General features: G+C 39.3%; 1 protein-coding gene across 1 annotated transcript in view; it reads right to left on the bottom strand.

Annotated features, from left to right (window-relative positions):
• Positions 1-20357, bottom strand: part of CNTN3 (contactin 3) — a 297915-nt gene that overhangs the window by 32358 nt on the left and 245200 nt on the right. The window contains exons 13-18 of the mRNA XM_061129162.1: positions 14613-14730; positions 13543-13701; positions 13294-13443; positions 11328-11398; positions 10144-10378; positions 6948-7063 (exon numbers count right to left, since the gene is read on the bottom strand). Of these exons, the coding sequence (XP_060985145.1) occupies positions 6948-7063; positions 10144-10378; positions 11328-11398; positions 13294-13443; positions 13543-13701; positions 14613-14730 (849 nt within the window). The remainder of the gene's footprint in view (positions 1-6947; positions 7064-10143; positions 10379-11327; positions 11399-13293; positions 13444-13542; positions 13702-14612; positions 14731-20357) is intronic.

The raw sequence follows: 20357 nt of genomic DNA, 5'->3' as shown, positions 1-20357 counted from the left end.
CTCCAAAGAAGACATACAGATGGCTAACAAACACATGAAAAGATGCTCAACATCACTCATTATCAGAGAAATGCAAATCAAAACCACAATGAGGTACCATTACACGCCAGTCAGGATGGCTGCTATCCAAAAGTCTACAAACAATAAATGCTGGAGAGGGTGTGGAGAGAAGGGAACCCTCTTACACTGTTGGTGGGAGTGCAAACTAGTACAGTCACTATGGAGAACAGTGTGGAGATTTCTTAAAAAACTGGAAACAGAAATGCCATATAACCCAGCAATCCCACACTTCTGGGCATACACAGTGAGGAAACCAGATCTGAAAGAGACACGTGCACCCCAGTGTTCATCACAGCACTGTTTATAATAGCCAGGATATGGAAGCAACCTAGATGTCCATCAGCAGACGAATGGATAAGGAAGCTGTGGTAGATATACACCATGGAATATTACTCAGCCATTAAAAAGAATTCATTTGAATCATTCTAATGAGATGGATGAAACTGGAGCCCATTATACAGAGTGAAGTAAGCCAGAAAGATAAACACCAATACAGTATACTAATGCATATATATGGAATTTAGAAAGATGGTAACGATAACCCCATATGTAAAACAGAAAAAGAAACACACATGTACAGAACAGACTTTTGGACTCTGTGGGAGAAGGCGAGGGTGGGATGTTTTGAGAGAATAGCATCGAAACATGTATATTATCAAGGGTGAAACAGATCACCAGCCCAGGTTGGATGCATGAGAGAAGTGCTTGGGGCTGGTGCACTGGGAAGACCCAGAGGGATCAGATGGAGAGGGAGGTGGGAGGGGGGATCGGGATGGGGAACACATGTAAATCCATGGCTGATTCATGTCAATGTATGACAAAAACCACTACAATATTGTAAAGTAATTAGCCTCCAACTAATAAAAATAAATGGAAAAAAACAAAAAAAAACTTTCACGGTCGAGCAGAATCTTCAGAATCAGTTTGTGGACACGAGTCTCCCCAGGTTGCTGGTCTCCTGAAAAAAGCAACCTTTCCGTTCCTACCATCACTTGTCTCTTGAGCTTTTGAGAGGTGAGCAGCCAAACCTGAGTTTATAAACAGAGAAGCCAGGAGATGGGCTGGTGCAAGGCGGGGGTATTTAGTCTCTCAATGCTGAGTGAGTCGCAGTTTGGTAAGAACAATATTTGCCTAATAACACACCTTGCTTTGTTTGGGCAACCCTCACTCACACACATACTTACTGCTCTCTCCAGCATAACAAATCCTTCCATTACCTCCCAACAGTCTGCTTTTTATTTACTCAATTCATTTTTTGCTGGCTTTCTATTTATTTAAAAGGGCTTGAATTGTCTCTATCCAATTTTCCTATGTACCTGTGACTCATCATTCTAGAGTGAAGTTAATTCTTTGCCTGACTGTAAGGAATCAGATTGTTTCTATATGTTTTCATTTGCCAGTAGAAATTCTATATGTTTTCATTTGCCAGTAGAAATTTTATATTAAAAAAATTCAAATATTTAACATCTTTTCCTATTCTAATTAAATGATGGGAGCTAAATATATTCCATACAGCTATTTACAACAGGAGGCTGAACAGAGATATCAGTGAAGTTTCAGTCTGGCCTTCTGTATACATTTTTAGTTATATACCCCTGCCAACAACAACAAAAATCTACTAGGTCCCCCGCCCTTTCACTGCCCAAGTTATGTTCCTCTGTCAAATATTTTTTTAAAAAATCTACTAGCTTCCCTCCCAATGTAATATTTCAAAATGTTTCACAGGTGGCTGAGTGGTAAAGAATCTGCCTGCCAATTCAGGAGACCTGGGTTCCACCTCTGGGTCGAAAAAGATTCCCTGGAGTAGGAAATGGCAACACACTCAAGTATCCCATCCATGGGGTAACAAAGAGTCTGACACAGCTGAGCACCCACGTGCACACGCACAAACACACACACACACACACACACACACACACACACACACACACACAGTATTTCACAATACAGCTTTTCCCACTGCTTGTCAAGATTATTCTCCTAAGTTTTATTTTTTCAAGACACGAAATGACTGTAAAGAAATGGACTGTATGTACCAAAATAGAACTCTGGAGCTTTTGTTTCTCAGGCACCTACTATCCATGAACTTAAACCATCTGTCTTCTCTTTATCTTGTTCTTATCTGTTGTTGCTACAAAAAGGAGCACAAGAAAAGATCTGAGCCTGAGTATTGTGGTTAGAAGATGAAATAAATTGGAGCCCAGGGAAATGAGCTCCTCAACGACTTTTTGGTCAAATCAGAAAAGAAAAATTAGTCTAGATGCTAGTGATGATGTGTGCTCAGCACGCCCCATGGCACATGATCAACCCCCACTGAGATGAGAGGAAGGCAGGAGCTATTAACAATTGTGAAGATATATTGGGGAAACTGCAACCCAGAAAGTTAGCCACACGACTGCTAATTAAATACTCAGCTAAGTCATTTATTCTTCCAGGGTACTGTTTAAATCATTACTGAGACTATGAAAATAGGTATTTCTATCTTGGCACAATTATATACACTATTTCTTAAGTTGTGGCAAAGAATGTATCTTTCTCTCAACTTGTTTCTTTCTTTTCATACACACCAAACCCGTGGGGGCTTCTCAGGGGGCATTAGTGATAAAGAATCCACCCGCCAACGCAGGAGATTCAAGAGATGAGGCTTCAGTCCCTGGGTTGGGATGATCCCCTGGAGGAGGAAATGGCAACCCACTCCAGTATTCTTGCCTGGGAAATCCCATGGACAGAGGAGCCTGGCGGGCTACAGTCCATCGGGTGGCAAAGAGTCAGACACCACGGAGCCCACCCAGCACAGCGCACGCCCTTGGGGGAGAAATTGTCACTAGTTGTTTCCTTTCAATACTGTATTCGGGCTTTATGTGGATGTTAAGTTTGCTACTCTTTATAGGGAAGATGCTATAATTAATGCGAGGCAATTTCCATTTGCTCATCACTCCCTCCTCTTTTTTGCTCTCCTTGCCAATGGCAACACCAGTAGCAACACAAATAGTACTGAGTTCCATACTCAAGATTGTGCTATGCGTTTCTATACTACTTCACTGGTTTTCAAAATTTTCCTTCCAATGAAATCTTATCCCAATGCCCAATATGCAAAAACAGAAAAGTAGAAGCTCCCAAAGTCTCTTTGGCCCATTTTCGCAATGGCTGCTTTATCTCACTTAAAACTTCTCCAATGATGTGTGAGTTATTTACTATTATCTTTATTTTAACAGGGCCTTGGAAAACATTCATCACATGCTCAAGGCCACAGAGCAGTAAGATAATGGAGCTGAAATTGCATTTATTCAGTCACTATGAGCTTTCTGCATACTTCCTGTGTGCTGGATACAACTGCTGGCACCTGGGACACATAAGTGAGCAAATAGGCAGGGTTTCTTATCCCTGATGGAGATTGTATTCTACTCTAGTGGATCTGAATGCAGGTTTGTTTAATTCAAAAATGGTGTGAACTTAACAAGATCACTATCCTGGAACTACATGGATTCTTTGGTTTTCTCTCTTGTTCAATCAACCTCTCTTTCCTGACCTGAGCCACAGCGGTGTAATTCTCTTTTCTTATAGAGTTGCTTATCTGGATGACTCCTGATCTGCTTAAACTGACATATTCTAACGTCAACCTCTACCTGCCCTCAAGCTGTCAGACAATCACCAGTGACTGGTAACATACCTGTGGCCCTTGGAAGCCTACAAAGCTCATTTATATATAGTCTCTTGTTTATTTCTCTTAATTATCCCACAAGCTACAACCAGGTCAGGAATCATGCCCCTGGAGAAGGAAATGGCAAGCCAATACAGTATCCTTGCCTGGAAAATCCCATGGACAGAGGAGACTGGTGGGCTGCAGTCCATGGGGTTGCAAAGAGCCGAGAACGACTGAATGACTAACACACACTGAAATAAATACACCACAGAGTTTGTAAAGGACAAAGTTATTGAATGGGGGAGGTGTACCTCAATCTCCTGTTGGAGCGATGTACGATGAGTTCATTTATTTTCTCTAAGTAAATCTGATTTAACGTTGAATTTCGTATCCTGCTTGACTTCAATCACTCCTGGGGTTCCCTTCCCAAAGCCTTGCCAAGATAACTTACTGTTACATTGTTTGATCCCTTTAGGCCCAGCAATTCTGCCATGCTGGGGGAATAAGAAGTCCTTGTTGAGTATAGGAAGCGCATCTGTTCCCTTCTGTGGTCTCCCCATCACCCTGGGCACTGCCAGGGAGAAAGTGATAGCACCCACAGGACTTCGTAAGCCTAAGATCTTTGTTTCTTCCAAAATTACCTGAAATTTCTCTTGTATTTTTTTCCTCTGTGGCATTTTCTCTCTCCCCACTCTCTAGGATACATGAAATAATCAGCTTACAGGCCTGAGTTTTGGTAACAAAATCAGGAAGGAAGGAATCTCACAGGTAATCCCATCTTAATAGCTGTCACAAACTCTCCTGAGGCAAAAGACCTTGGAGTTGAAGAACTGCTTGAGAATATTTACTGGGAAGAAATCTATAAATTTATATCTCAAAATTCTTTGGGAATATGGCTCATGCTTCTTCATTGGTTACTAACATGAGCCAGAAACTGTGAGATGCACAAGGACCTAATCACAGTTTATGCTCTCAAATTCCTAGTTAGGTTAGGTCCATTGTTCCCATTCTGCAGGTGATGAAAGTAAGGCTCATAGAATTTACATCACTTTTCCAGCGAGGTGAATGGCACGGTTGGAATCTGGCACAGATTTGACTTCAGAACTATGGTATTACATCTGTGTTCCTTCTATTCCCACCTACATTCCCTATCAATGCCACTTCTTTAATTATTGGGGAGCTACTATTGGTTGCCCACTATCTTTCACTGCTTCCATTCACTGTTAGGTAATTAGAGGAATTTTTCATCCAAATGTTCCTGGCTTCCTTTATTAGGCTAACCAAGTTCCTCTTCTATATGTATGTGGTGTTTTGCTTCTTCAATATCATTTTGCCTTAAGTCAGAACAGTTCTGTTTGTGATCAAGGGTCAAGGTGTCAAGACCAGGGCCTCTTATACATACATGTGCAGGAAGATATCTCCCTATGGGTACTCACTAAAAATTCACATTCATGACATCTATTCCTAGATGTGTGGGTTCAGTGGGTCCAGGGAGGATTCTGGGGACTCATCTTCAGCAAAAATTCAGGTAATTGTGGGAAAAGTAGCCTATGGTGCCTCCTTTGAACATCACTCCTCCAGCCTATTCTTTCTTGACTTTGTCATTTGTGCTTACTCAAGTCACTGCTTGTTCAGTTACAAGGACCCAGAACTCTTGGAAGCCCACTTGTAAAGAAAGTTGACCGAAAAGAAGGACAAGGAGACATTATGAGAAAGAACACAGCCAACTTGAGTACGGGATGCTGTCAAAGAGCTATTCTGTTTTGTTCTTTAAGGCTGTATGGGTCCTTGTCTCCTCCATTTGTTTAGGGTTGCATCAGAGTATGTCTGCTTCATCTCGTCTCTGTAGAGCTTCTTTGTTCTATTTGCCAATGGCCTTCACTGGGCTTCCAGGGGGCTGAGATGGTAAAGAATCTGCAATGCAGGAGACCTGGGTTCAATCCCTGGGTCAGGAAGATCCTCTGGAGAAGGAAATGGCAACCCATTCCAATATTCTTGCTTGGAGAATCCCATGGACAGAGGAGCCTGGAACCCTATAGTCCACAGCGTCTCAGAGAGAGTTGGACACAATTGAGCGACTAACTCTTTCACACTTTCACTTGACAAGTCTGACCTGGGTCCTAAATTTGACATATCACTGTATCACTCTCACTAAACACAACCTCTGTATTGCTTGCTTCAAGACGTCATACAAGAATCTGACTTGTTCAGCTGAACTGTCCATGGGCAGCTGCCTTTGATCCAGTGGCCACCCTGGTGTAATCATTTGAGGTTATGTTGGCAGGTGGCAGGGTACATGGTCCTGTACTGCATGTAAATCTGCCACGGAATCAGGAATAAGGAGCACGAGGGAAGCTTCCTGAGAAGATGGCTGGGGGTGGAAGTGAAATCACAATTACAGCTACTACAAAGTCATTGCCAGAGAAATTTTAAGACTTAATATTTTATCTTGTCCATTCTCTGCTCAGTTGTTTTCAGTTCTCTCTAACTGCTCCCTCCTAAACATGGGTCCAGTCAGAATGGTTCTTCTTAACAGTTATAGCCATCTTGACCTGGCCCCACTGTATTTTTCTTTTCTTCACCTGAAATCAACTTCCACAGGTAGACCTCTGCTCCTTCCATTCCTCCAAAGTGCCATGGAATGTTTCCACTTTCTCTATGTTTACTTCCTTTTTCTGTTAAACCTGAATGCCCTTATGAAACCCTTCAAGGTCTCTCATCCCTCAACCATTCTGTGTGACCTATTCTGATCTTCATTACATTTGGTTGTGTGTTTTCCTATTTCACATCACTCATCTTCTTTCACCAAAGAGAATTATTTGAAGGCAAGAACTATATTCTACACAGCTGGCTTCTTTAGAGCCTAGAAGCAACAAGTCCACCAAGAAAATAAAACAAAGCACTGGAGACTGATTTAACTATCGTCACAATCATCCTACGAACTTTAATACTACAGTTCAATCTTATTATTTGTCAACCCAGCTAAAAGATTAGGCCCACAGGATACATTATTTCCTTTCATTTTATTATTATTTTCTTTTCTACCATGCTAAAGTTATTTTCATTCAATTGGTTGAGTTAAAATCAATATTTGTTGATAGTCACAGGGAACAATATAGTGAAACAATTGAACAAAATTCAAACTTTAGCTAAGATGTCATTGCTATAAAGACTTGTAAATGAAAGCAGACAAAGCAGTCTGCCAACATTCATACACGAGCTAATTAATTTTAAAAGATATTACCTCATAACCGAGTAAGTGTCCATTGCTCAATTTCCAAGGAATGGCATTCCATGAAACTTCAATTTCTGAGGAAGACAGGCTATTTGCAGAAACTTGAGATGGAGCTATTGTAGGCTCTGTTTGGGAACAGAATGTGAAATACAGTTATAATTTTGATAGTTAATTTTAAAAATCTACTGAAGTTTTTATTAAAAAAATTTTAATGTATTTGAAAATACTACAAAATACTCTTTAAAAATATTTGAAAATATGAACCATGTCTTGGTCATGTCCCATTTCCTAGGAAAAGATGGCATCATAACCACAGGCTTTTTCTTGCTGAACAACCAGAACAACTCTACCCTCCTCTCTGGCACTCCCTTCTTGGTATTCTACTTTTCTCCCTTTTTTCCCCTTTGTTCTTTCCACTATATCATTATTTTTCTCTTTTTCATCCTTCAGCCCCTGTGGGAAATCCTATGTCCATAAAGGCTACCTATTTTTATTTTTGGCCTTGCCAAACAAAAGTCAAGGTCTACAGAATTCATTTACTCAATAAGCATTTAGTGAGTGTCTTGTCCAACCAGGCTCACAAGAGGGGCAAAGTTCAATGAGATCCTGTAGTCTTCTGAAGAAGTAGATAAACCTACACAGAGCTATTACACAGTACAGAGATCCCCTTGGTAATGGAGAACTCCTGGGGTTTCACAGGCCCTCCGCAGTGATTCTCCCATCTCAGGACACAGCTCTGAGTAGACATGTCTCCTCCCCCAATATTCATTTCTTTGTTAAAGGATCCTGCTCCCTGGCCACGGCTGATGGATATTGACAGCCTGGTCCAAGGATGGGCCTATTAGATACCTTTCTTTTGAGAACATGGGTTTGGAGAAACAAGGAAGACTTGAGGCCGGTCAATCAGCCCTGGCGCCCTAGAGAAGCCCTAGGTTTCTGAGGGCTCAGAGCTTCCTTGATTAAGGCTCTTCATGAGGTCTGCTATTCAATACCTCCCCCCTTTGATTCAGTGAAATGTTTGAGGATATTTCCAATAACTCTCGCTTTTTTCAAAGACCAGTCAAGTCAGATTCTGACATCTGGATCAGACAGAAAGACCTTTAACTGACTCATCATTGGTGGCAGGAACGGTAACAGGAGAAGGAACGTGCAGGAGGCAAGAGGATAGTAAAAGGCTCTGGCTGTTGCCTCCCTCCTAGCTGCCAGCCCCCATCCTATCTAGGGGCTCCCTAGACAGGTCAAATACCTGGTCAAATACCATCACTCCCCAGACCCCTGATCTGCCTTTGTAATGATAATCCTTCTCAGTAACTCTTGGAGAAGAGTTCTGGCTATGAATTTAAAAGCTCCTTCTGCTGCAAAAATTTTGATAATGCCTTTTCCTTTTTCTCTCAGAACTCGGTGGAAAAAGAACAAAAATAGGGGGGTGATGGTATGATGAAAAAGTGAGATTTCCTTATTTGTTTTTAGGAATGACAACTGTGGACCCACTTCTGCAATTTACTGTAAGGCCTGGTGGATAGAGGAGATGCTGTGAAATCATATTTCATGAGCTCAGACTACTCAAGAGCAAAAGCCTAAGTTAAAATACTAGCTCAATAGGTCTGTATGGATTTTGGCAAATTCATTAATTTTTCATCAAGCTTCCATTTTCTCCTATGTAAGTGGGAAATGACAATAACACCAACACATCATTCCTCTTTGGAAAATTCAAATTAGGTAATGTCTGGCTCATTGTAAGCATTCAATACTTGTTACTCCTATCATTCTAATTAGGTAGAACCACATGAGCTAGCAAATATTCAGCTGCTTTTGACCTACAGAATGGCTTTATAGACTTCTCCTAACACTACTATTATTTTCTAAAGAGGTGCAATAACTGGGACAGAAAGGCAGACAAAGGGAATGAGTCCAGAGTGGAGTGTGTGAGTCTACACCAAAGGGAACTGGTGAACCCCATCCTCGAAACTGCGAATTCTGTACTTCACCACTGTCATACTTGTGGTCGTCCCTCTCCAATCTGCTAAAACCTCTCTTTCAGCTCTTAGGAACCACTTTATAACTTGAGACTAGAGCACTTCAGAGACAGTATCTTAATCTTACCCCCAAAAGAAGAAAGCTCTGGAAGGCAGAGCCGCTCCCTGCTTCATAGACTAGAATTCAATGTATACCCCCTAAACAGATGTTTAACTAATTGTGAACCCCTCTGACTATTCACTGAGTTTCACACTTCAGGTAAGCATGGTTGATCTTTATTACCTGGATGAGGACTCTAACTGTGACTTCAAGCATTTTTCTTTTGAAGAAATACATCTGAACTCACAAAGAACTTCCAAATTGGGGTTTGGGATCACAATTGGATTATTATGTTTGGAACTGATAAAAAGAGCTTCCTCCATTTATTATGAGGTTCCATATCAACAAACACATCGTCAGTCAAAAACAGAAGTTGAAAATGCACTTAACACACCGAATATACTGAAGAGCATGGCTCAGCCTGTGCTGTGTGTACTGAGTTGCTTAGTCATGTCCTACCCTTTGTGACCCCATGGATTGTAGCCTGCCAGGCTCCTCTGGCCATGGGGATTCTCCAGTCTACAATACTAGACTGGGCTACCATGCCCTCCTCCAGGGGATCTTCCCAACCCAAGTCTCCCATATTGCAAGCAGATTCTTTACTGTCTGAACCACCAGTGACGCCCAAGAATACTGGAGTGGGTAGCCTGACCCTTCTCCAGGGGATCTTCCCAACCCAGGAATCAAACCGGGGTCTCCTGCATTGTAGGCGGGTGGATTCTTTACTAGCTGAGCTATCAGGGGAAGCTCTAGCTTAGCTTAGCCTATCTTAAACAGGCCTTGGACAATTACATTAGCCTCCAGTTGGGCAAAATCAATTAATACAAGGCCTATTTTACAATAAAGTGTTGACCATCTCGTGTAATTTATTGGCTACTATACTTGAAGTGAAAAACAGAATGGAGAATGGTTAAATAGTACAGAATGGCCATACGTGTATCCACTGTTGACCCCTGTGGTTGCCTGGTCAACTAGGAGCTGCGTCTACTGCTGCCCAACACCCTGATACATTATTTGACTCCACATCACTGGCCCAGAAAAAGACTGAACCAAAGTAAAATTTCCACTGAATATGTGTCCCACTTCACACCATTGTAAAGTTGAAAAATCATTAATAGCCTTTCCATACCTTCTTCTGCAGAGAAAACTGTTGTCACTGGGCTAAACGGTCCCTCACCTTTGTTATTATAAACACCCACTTTAACTTCATACAGTGAAAATGGCAGGATGCTTTCATTCCTAAAGACGTATCTTGGGGTATCAGGAGATGTGACCACTGTCTGGATCCAGTTGGTTATTCCAAGAGGGCGGAAAGCAACAACATACCCAAAACCTTCACCATTCTGTAGTTCTTCAGGGACTGGCTATAAAGAAAAGACATATTAAATCACACTTTCACATGACGGCATGGTAAAAATAAATTCAACTATGATGTGGAGTCTTTTCTAAAAGTCATTAAATAATAATCTTCATTGTACTAAGTGGCTGGATTAAGAAAAGAGAAGAAGGACAGGGAGACAGTGAGCTGCTTTAAAATAGACACACGCCACTCTTTCATAGCCATCCAGATAACTAACTAGAATTTTCCAAAATAATTTAGATTTTTGAGCATCCTGTAGCCCCAATTTGAGTTCTGAGTAATAAAGATATACTTTCAGTTGAAATATTGCATCTCTAAATTAAATAAAAATCATCTCCTCCCTAATGTTGATCTTATAGAAAAAATTATATATTGACATGATAATTCAGTGCAAGAATAAAACTTTAAGAAAGGAAGTAAAAACAAGGTTTTAAACTCAAAGCTGTATTTGCATCATGTCAAAAATTTCTATTGATACTCCATGATCTCTTGACTTCTTATTTCTCCATCAACAGCTTCAAAAAAGAAAGACAACTCTAGTGCCTTCTGGCTTTGTTAGTTAACATTCTTCCTAATTATGACATAAAGCAAGGGCTGAGAGAATGGCCAGAAAGCAGCAATGCCTGGAGCAGTGGCATGTGCATCATCAGTGGGGGAACAGCTCCAGAGTCAACGGTCAAGACTTGACTCATCCCCAGCCAGATGACCTTGGGCAAATTATTTAATATCTCTATGCCTTAGTGCTTTTAACCTAAAAAAAAAATGTTGTAAGCATAAAATGAAAAATAAATGCAAAATGCTAGGAACAGAGATTAACACAAAGTGAACATTAAAAAATATGAGCCAGTATTAATAGTTCTGCCACCATCACTAGCACCACCAGCATCACCCAGGAAGCCAGGGCTGTGGGAAGACCATCACCCTAAGGGGGCAGACGCTGCCCAGACACTTACATCCCAGGTGATCACCAGTTCAGACCGGCTCCCACCTCCTCCACTGACTTCTGAAGGAGGCACTTCTGGCACTACACAGGTTAGAGAGAAGAGATGAAACCCTATTTACATTTGGTAATATTTATCGGAAAGAAGATGCAACATTGTTTACTTTTAATATCTGAATAATTCTACAACTGGCATATTACATGTGCATGTGTGTATATACATGCAATATGTATGTGTGTATATCTAAATATATTTATCTTTTGGGGAGATAATCACATGACTTACATTTGCATAAAATTATTAAAGATTCAAAATATCTCAAACAGTAAGAAAAAATTACTCAGTATGAAGGTTAATAAAAAAGTATTTCATGAGGGATTATGATAAATCAATCCAGCATGGAAATTTTTTCCCCAAGTGTCAAAGTTACTTTTTTTTAATTGAAATATAGTTGATTAACAATGTTTTAGGTGTACAGCAAAGTGATTCAATTATAGACATATATACATACATATGTACACACACACATATATATATTTTTCAGATTCTTTTCCCTTATAGTTATTGCAAGATATTGAATACAATTCCCGATGCTATACAGTAGGTCCTGGTTTTTTATCTATTTTATATATAGTAGTGTGTATCTGTTAATCCTAAATTTCTAATTTATCCTGCCCCTTTCCTTCTCCCTTTGGGAACGTTTCTTTTCTATGTCTGTGAATCTATTTCTGTTTTGTAAATCAGTTCATTTGTACCATGTTTTTAGAGTCCACATATAAGTAATATCATATGATATTACAGCCTTTCTTGCAGCCTTTTTTTCTGCCTTCATTTTACTTGGTATGATAATTTCTAGGCCTAGCCACGTAAGCATGAACATTTAACGTGTGACTACCCTAAGTAAAGATAGAATTCCCAGAACACTGGCTTTATATGAAAATGACTCACAATGAAATCTTCAAATCCTATTCTTTTATGAATCTCAGACAGGCATTCGATTTCTCACTAACAGAAATTTATATTTTGTAAATCTCATGACACACCTAGAGTATAAGATACCTAAAGGTAGTGCTTGTTGTGTTCACAGCTGTACCCACTGTACCTACAAAGGCCTCAGCACACAGCAGATACTTCCTACACATATTTCTGTGAATAAATGAACAGAGTCTCAAGACAGACGTGGTTCCCCAATTTCTCATAATTCCTGGCACGAACATTCTACGCATTGTCCTAAGCGAAAAAGCATCATGAAAATTACTGAAATATATTCCATGACTGCTATCTTGGCCTTGTTCCAAAGTGATATATCGGCTGTATTTCAAACATAATGTTAGTCTACAGATTCTGAAAAGCAAAGTCTTAAATCCTGTCTGATGCCTCAATAACATGATAACATACACAGTTTCTGTTCTGCGGTTTCAATCTTAGGCTGTTTTTAGCATTACAAAGGGGTCTTATAGGTAATATTAATAGTTGCCCCTCATGAAAATTTTAAAAATAATTCTCTCTTAATTTAATACTCAAGGAGCCAAAATATACCTATTCATCAATCACTTAAGCTCATTCACTGAGCTTGGAGGGCAGAATGAGATTTCCTAGCAGCTGATCTCCCAAAAGTCATTATCCTACCAATTTGCCAATGTTTGTTATAAATGAAAACAGCACTTCCCCTGTTAACAGGGTGACGATGTCAGATAGTAATTATAACCTTAAGTGACAAAAACATAGTCACTCTACATGCACTAATGAAGGCCGGCGCTGGACTGAACTCTTGCAAATGTCACATTACATCAGATTCACTTACACGTGTGTCTTTTGACAAATGCCATGTGACCAGTCTGCCGTGAGATAGGTCAGATAATTGCAATGAGGCATTATTGAGGCTGAACCCCTGCCAGCCTGGGGATCAAGGGCAAAAGTGGAAACACACACCGAGGAAGACCTATGAAGCCATGACTCAGAAAACAAAAACACTAACCTGCCTCTTCAGTTCTTACTTTTTCTGAGGGTAAACTGGGTTCTCCACCTCCGATTTTGTTACTGGCTACAACCCGAAATTCGTACTCCACCCATGGATTTAACTCGACTACCGTAGCTGTGTGTGTTTTCCCATCAATGACCTCAGGCACTACAAAGGAATATTTCAGAGAGGTAAACGTTTGCGCATCTTAGGGTTGATCTGAAATCCATTCATTTGCACCAGTGGCATCTGCCTCTCCCCCTTTACCTGTTGTGGCTGTTTGCCAACCCACGGAGAAGGGCGTCCTTGCCTGGACAGAATAGGCTATAACTGGGCTGTGGTTGTCTGTACCTTCTTTCCAAGAGAGCTGGGCTGTTGTGTCTGTAATTTCATCTACCTTCACGTTCTCTGGTGGCCCAGGTGAACCTATGGAAGGCAAAAATGCAAACAACAGTTCAGTTCAGTCCAGTCACTCAGTCATGTCTGACTCTAGTTAGCAATTCCATAAACCAAAGTGAAGAACCTGCCTCATGACACGTGAATACCTCCAATGGATCCCAATTTCAAAAGCACGTATGGAAAAAGGAAATTTCCCTGGCAATAAAACAACCATTTTCTTTCTTTTGCATTCCTGTTGTTAGATATTAAATCTGGATTTTGAGCCATAAACTCCAAAGGTATAACACTCCATGACTGCAAATGACATCTGCTTTTTCAGTCTTCTGTTTGGCAGGATTCCTGTACCTTTCCAAATTCAATAACCTTCACTTTTGCGTGAAGCCTTTTTTTAAAAAAATCTCCTGGGACATCTCTGAAGTTTCCAGTTTGTTATCTAGAGCTGATTTATTCTACAGTGCACTCTGGGTCATTTTTCAGCCCAGTAGCAAATCAGTACTTTGGACAGTAGCTCAAATTGGCAAATTTTCTCAGGCATTCTGGATGATCCTGGTTTTTTAGAAGTACACACACACATACAACACACACACACACACACACACACACACACACACACTCTATCACTATTCTCTTTCACATTAAACACTATCACTGAATTAATGACATGTTCAAAAACACATCAGCTTGGCAGCAGCTGTGGAATGCTTATTACTGTGAGAGCTATTGGAATGACAGAACTGAGATTTTTATTTCTTTGAATTAGCATCAGTCCTCGTTGGTACATCTTCTGGTCTATTTGGGTGGGGTGGGGATCAAATCAATATTATAACTTGCATGCTCATATTGCTATCTCATCATGGTTTTTTCCTTCAGCGAGGAAGGCTCCATTAACATGTTTAAAAACAAAACAAAACAAAACACACTGAGCCATTAATGCTTACCTCTTACTATGAGGTCAGCGGCAGATGAAACACTGTCCACCCCCGTCTGCACCATACAAACATATTTTCCACTGTGCTTCAACTGAATGTTTCTGATCATTAAATCACCTGATGAACTCTGTTGGAAAACACAGGTAATGAACATATTATTATTCAGAAAACACTGAGAATCTTAAAGGCCATATTCAACAACACCATTGGGACAAAACCCATATTTAGAGAGAAGACCTAGGTGGTTACAAAACAGAAGATTGCTCCAATGGAAAGTATGGAAATAAAAACAAGTTAAAAACCATACATGACTGCAGACATAGGTTTTTGTAGCTAAATAAATGCCAAGCTTTCCCCTGAGCATTTATGGTTTCACAGATAAATAAGGGCAGAGATTACAGTCTCAGAGTCTATTTACTTCCACTAGGGTGACACTTCTTTTTATATCCACTGCTCAGCACCAGCTCAACTCTTTTCTCTTGTTCCAGCCTCTCTGCAATTATCTGCCTGAGAAGAAGAGGGAAGCGTTTAGGTATCTGGTGGGAGATAAATGCAGCACGACAAGGGGATTACCACGGTTGAGACACTTTTCTGAGCTCTTTGAAGCTTAAAAAGCCTAATGCTGTTTAATTCCTTTGCTACAGAATTTAGGGACAGTCAGTATGAACCCCTCAGTAAGAAGAAATTAAACATTTTAAACCAAAAAATAATAGCTGCCCATAAAGACACTGGCTGGCATTTCCCAGTGCCAATTAATGAAGCAAATGTATTTCTAAAAGCTCAACTTCAAATAGTCCTCATTTTAAAAGAATGTAAAATCATGTTCATAAAATGACTAACTACAGGCCAGTTTCATGCATTAGTAAAAGTATGAATTGAAATAAAATGATTTGGAAAGCAAAGCCTTTTGAAAAGGATCACTTACTGGGAAAATCTCTAAACTGGTACAGACTAGGAAGCAATGAGTGGTTTGTCTTATAAATTAAAAGGGTAATTTTGCTTTTGGGTTTTCCTAGTATTTGTTGAAAGATGGATTCCACTATCTTGTTTTTAGGTAATTTCCCAAGATCTTATCTAGGGTGATTTCTTAAATATTGCTTCAAATCCTCAGGACTTTAAATGGGCTATACATTCTCTGATGGTTTGGACAGTGTGGCTTTAGCATGATTTTCTTGAGTACTGGGAACAGACAGATGGGAGGTGATTGATGGCTGTAATTAAATAATAATCCAGAAACTGTTAAGTTTGCACATCTTACTTTCATCAAGTTAAACTTTTTCCTTTCTCTCCCTCTCTCTCTTTCTCCTCAGGGTTATTTAGAAATTTATCCCTAGGACAAAACCTTCAATGCTTGCTGACCTTTAGAAACTCTCGGGTTTTATGATCTCCATAACCTCACAGGAGGTTGATTATCATTTCTATAGAAATCTCTTATTTTCAGTGAAGTAAGAACTGTTACGATTAGATTCCATTAAGGCATTAGGGTAAGCTATTATTATTTCCTGTGTTTATTTGCTTATTTTGAAAGCAGTTGCGTAAAAAGGGGCTGAAAGCAGGATTTTCTTTATGTCTGTAGATTCATGAATACAGTTTATAGGCACATAAGCTGGTTTTGCTTCTTGAAGAAGTAAAAAAAAAAAAAAAAAAAAAAAAAGACTGATGTTGGGTTTGTCATTTCTGTTCATTTCAGTATTGATGGGTGAAGAGAGATATAACTTAGCTAGTTTATGTAATACCCAAACCATCTTCCTGAAGAAATATAGCTAGGCTCACGATCAAGGGAAATATAACTTTTAATTATTTTTTACACTGAAAGTGAAAACGGAAGCAATGAACATGCAGACAAGGAACAATTGAGTTTTTCTTTCAGAACCAACATGAAATTGAGTAGATGAATACATTAGTGAAAAATAAAATGCAGCAAAAACTAAGAAGGATCCTGTCCTTAATTTTTGTTTTTCACAGTAGACTAAATTTATATTATTCCTCTTCTAGTGCTTTTTCTCTCTCACCCTATCTGTTGTCTTTTAATGAAGCAATATAAAAAGTCAAGATTGATCTTAACAAAATTTCATTAAATGCTTGCCATATATGATTCACTTGAGGTTAGAGAAGTGCCTTATATATAACCTCTGCTCTGTAGGATAGAAACCTAAGTCAGGGTTTTGTGTGTGTGTGTGTGTGAAAAAAGTTATGTTTACAAATTTATGGAAGTTTATTTAATAAAGGTTCAATAAATCGGATGACACATACCATATATATACAACCTCAGAATGAAAGAAGAAAGAAATTTCCAGTCCCGCTGAGGATATGGAGCAACCGGAACTCTTACTATTACTAATGGGAGTGTGGACTGGTGCAATTACTCTGGAACTCTGTTTAGAAATATCTACTAAGGCAGGATATAAACATAATCTACAACCCGGCAGTTCCACCCCTATTACATACTTTACAGATACGTGTGCATATGCTCACCAAAGACATTTATAAGAATGTCTGTGGTAGTACTAACTGGAATAGCTAAAAGATGGAAACAATCTAAAGTCCATCACAATAAAGCAGCTTAATAAGCAGTGAAACCTACATTTAACAAAATACTAACAGACCATGAAAATCAATGAACTATAACTACACAGATCACGCACAGCCAAGCCTCAACATAAATAAAAGATATAAATCAGATAGAAAAGAGTAAAGTGATACTGACCTATCATATTATAAATCTGGATTGTGACTCTCTTTGGTGGGATACTTAGTACTGCAATGAAGCAATCACTAGGACTTCTGGAGCAGGGGTTCCTTTGCTTCTGGATTTCACTGTTGTTTACTTGAATGGGTTCATTTTGTGAAAACTCATCAGGCTATACATTTATAGCTTGTGTATTTGGGGGGAGAACATAATAGCTCTCAAGATGCAGCTATTCTAATGTGTAACTATGGCTCTAAAAGCACCACTGTAAACAGGACCATAGTTGAAGTGGTCAAAAAACATGGCTGTAATTCTAAACTTCAATTTCTTTCACAAGAATAAAATGCATAATAATAATAAAAATACTATTAGACCATTTTATACTTTCTTATTAAAATGAAAATGACTATTCTCAGACATTAAAAAAAAGATAAAAACGGACAAGGGAATTCCAAAAGGAAGTTTCACTTGGATCAAACCAATCTTGTCCCCATCAGTTTTCACTGTTAATGGTTAAATACATGTAATTAATTACTGATTATAATAGAGAGAATAGGAGAAGTGTCCAGAAAAAATCCAAATAGAATTAGTTTATTCACTGTATAATAGCACTTGATAGATTATTTTTCAATATAGTCATCAGTAAAATTACATCTATTATTTAGAAATATTTAGAAACAAGCTTGTAATCCCTTGAGTGTAAACATAATTCACACAAAGCAACTTACAAACATTACAAACATTAATACCCTTTGAATAAATTCTTAGGAGCACAATAACTCTTTGAATAAAAATAGCTTCTACTTTATTATCTCTTAAATTTGTGCTTTAGTCTTTCTTCATACAGTTTTCCTAAATTCTCCTTCCCCCCACCTCAGACAGAATGGACTAGAATTAGAATACAGAAGCAAATCTTCATTTCCCTATTCCTATTTCCCTTAAAACATCTACCTCAACCTGTAGCAGTATAATTTTAGTCTTTCAGAAAGCAAGTCTTATTTCTATGCTGCTGATCAGAGCATTACTTGAAAATGGAGCTTTTCAGTAATAGAAGAGCCCTGTTCCTACAGGTTAAACAGGGTTTTAAGATGAGGCAGACATTTCCCTTAAGTCATATGAATTTTAGTTCTTTCGAAAAAGCACTATCTTTTTAAATATGATCATTGATTCAAAAAATATTCATTAAACAATGGCTGTACTTTAGTCACTGGGGATACCATGGTGAGGGAAAAAAAACAACAAAAAAACAGTCCTTACGTTCATGGAGCTTAAAGCTGAAAGGTTAATCAAATGACTACTACAGTCAGTCAGTTCAGTCGCTCAGTTGTGTCCGACTCTTTGCGACTCCATGAATCGCAGCACGCCAGGCCTCCCTTGCATGCTTCCAGGTCCATCACCAACTCCCGGAGTTTACTCAAACTCATGCCCATCGAGTTGGGGATGCCATCCAGCCATCTTATCCTCTGTCGTCCCCTTCTCCTCCTGCCCCCAGTCCGTCCCAGCATCTGGGTCTTTTCCAATGAGTCAGCTCTTCACATGAGGTGGCCAAAGTCTTGGAGTTTCAGCTTCAGCATGAGTCCTTCCAATGAACACCCAGGACTGATCTCCTTTAGGATGGACTGGTTGGATCTCCTTGCAGTCCAAGGGACTCTCAAGAGTCTTCTCCAATACCGCAGTTCAAAAGCATCAATTTTTCAGCGCTCAGCTTTCTTCATAGTCCAACTCTCACATCTATACATGACCACTGGAGAAACCATAGCCTTGACTAGATGGGCCTTTGTTGCCAATGTAATGTCTCCGCTTTTTAATATGCTGTCTAGGTTGGTCGTAACTTTCCTTCCAAGGAGTAAGCATCTTTTAATTTCATGGCTGCAATCACCATCTGCAGTGATCTTGGAGCCCAAAATGACTACTACAAATCAATGTAAAAGTAAAGTGTAATGCAAGGTCAAAGTACGCAGACAAATCTATGACTTTCTGGAGTCTCAATATAGTTAGTATCTGCAATAGGAACAGAAGCTATCTAGCAAAAGAAGGTTAGAAAAAATGGTCTATATTAGAGACTTACAGAGAAGGCAATGGCAACCCACTCCAGTACTCTTGCCTGGAAAATCCTATGGACGGAGGAGCCTGGTGGGCTGCAGTCCATGGGGTCTCTAAGTGTCAGCCACAACCGAGTGACTTCACTTTCACTTTTCACTTTCATGCATTGGAGAAGGAAATGACAGCCCACTCCAGTGTTCTTGCCTGGAGAATCCCAGGGACGGGGGAACCTGGTGGGCTGCCATCTATGGGGTCGCACAGAGTTGGATATGACTGAAGCGACTTAGCAGCAGCAGTGGCAGAGACTTACACATATGCAGAGACTCTAAGACAGGTGAGAAAATAGTCTACTTTGAGAGTGTGAGGGGTAGAGTATGTCAGGGGGATAATCAATTCACAAATCCAAACGAATAAGCCTCCCCCACTACCAAAAGCTCCATTTAATTTTGCTGTAGCTGATTTCAGGTTCATACTCATGTCTTAATGACAGTACATTTTTTTATTATATTTGAAAAAACTCAAAGAACTTTGCTAAGTAATTAAGAATTACTTACTTATCTAATTATATGCTCATCTAATTACATAGATTTCTCCAAGTAAAGATCATATTTACAGAACATGTTACATGTATAAACAGTAAATGGATTTATAAACCAAATCATCTTTGAAGTAAATGCTAAGGGAAAGTCCAGAGTGCATGAGATGAATTAGAAGAGAAGTTTGTTAATTTTCCCATATATTTTCTTAGGTGATGATGGGAATGAAATTTCTGATATAATTTAAAAACCACTCTGTACTGAAAGAAAAACACTACATAATAACCCACACCAGGTGAAGATAAGGAAGCAGACAGCTCATCACTAAATACAGGTAAGCTGAAAGTACACTGCGAGATATACTGCATGCTAAAAGTCAAAGTATAAAATAAACCTTGGAACTTGGAAAACCTCTTGAACCCTGCAAATATAACATGAACTTTCAATAAAACAAATTTTCAGCAAAAACTAATTCCCTAGTAAGCA

This window comes from Dama dama, chromosome 24 (genome assembly GCF_033118175.1).
Source record: "Dama dama isolate Ldn47 chromosome 24, ASM3311817v1, whole genome shotgun sequence".
NCBI classification, from domain to species: Eukaryota; Metazoa; Chordata; class Mammalia; order Artiodactyla; family Cervidae; genus Dama; species Dama dama.
Note: the sequence above shows the minus strand (reverse complement) of the source record. Positions and strands in the feature narration are given on the sequence as shown.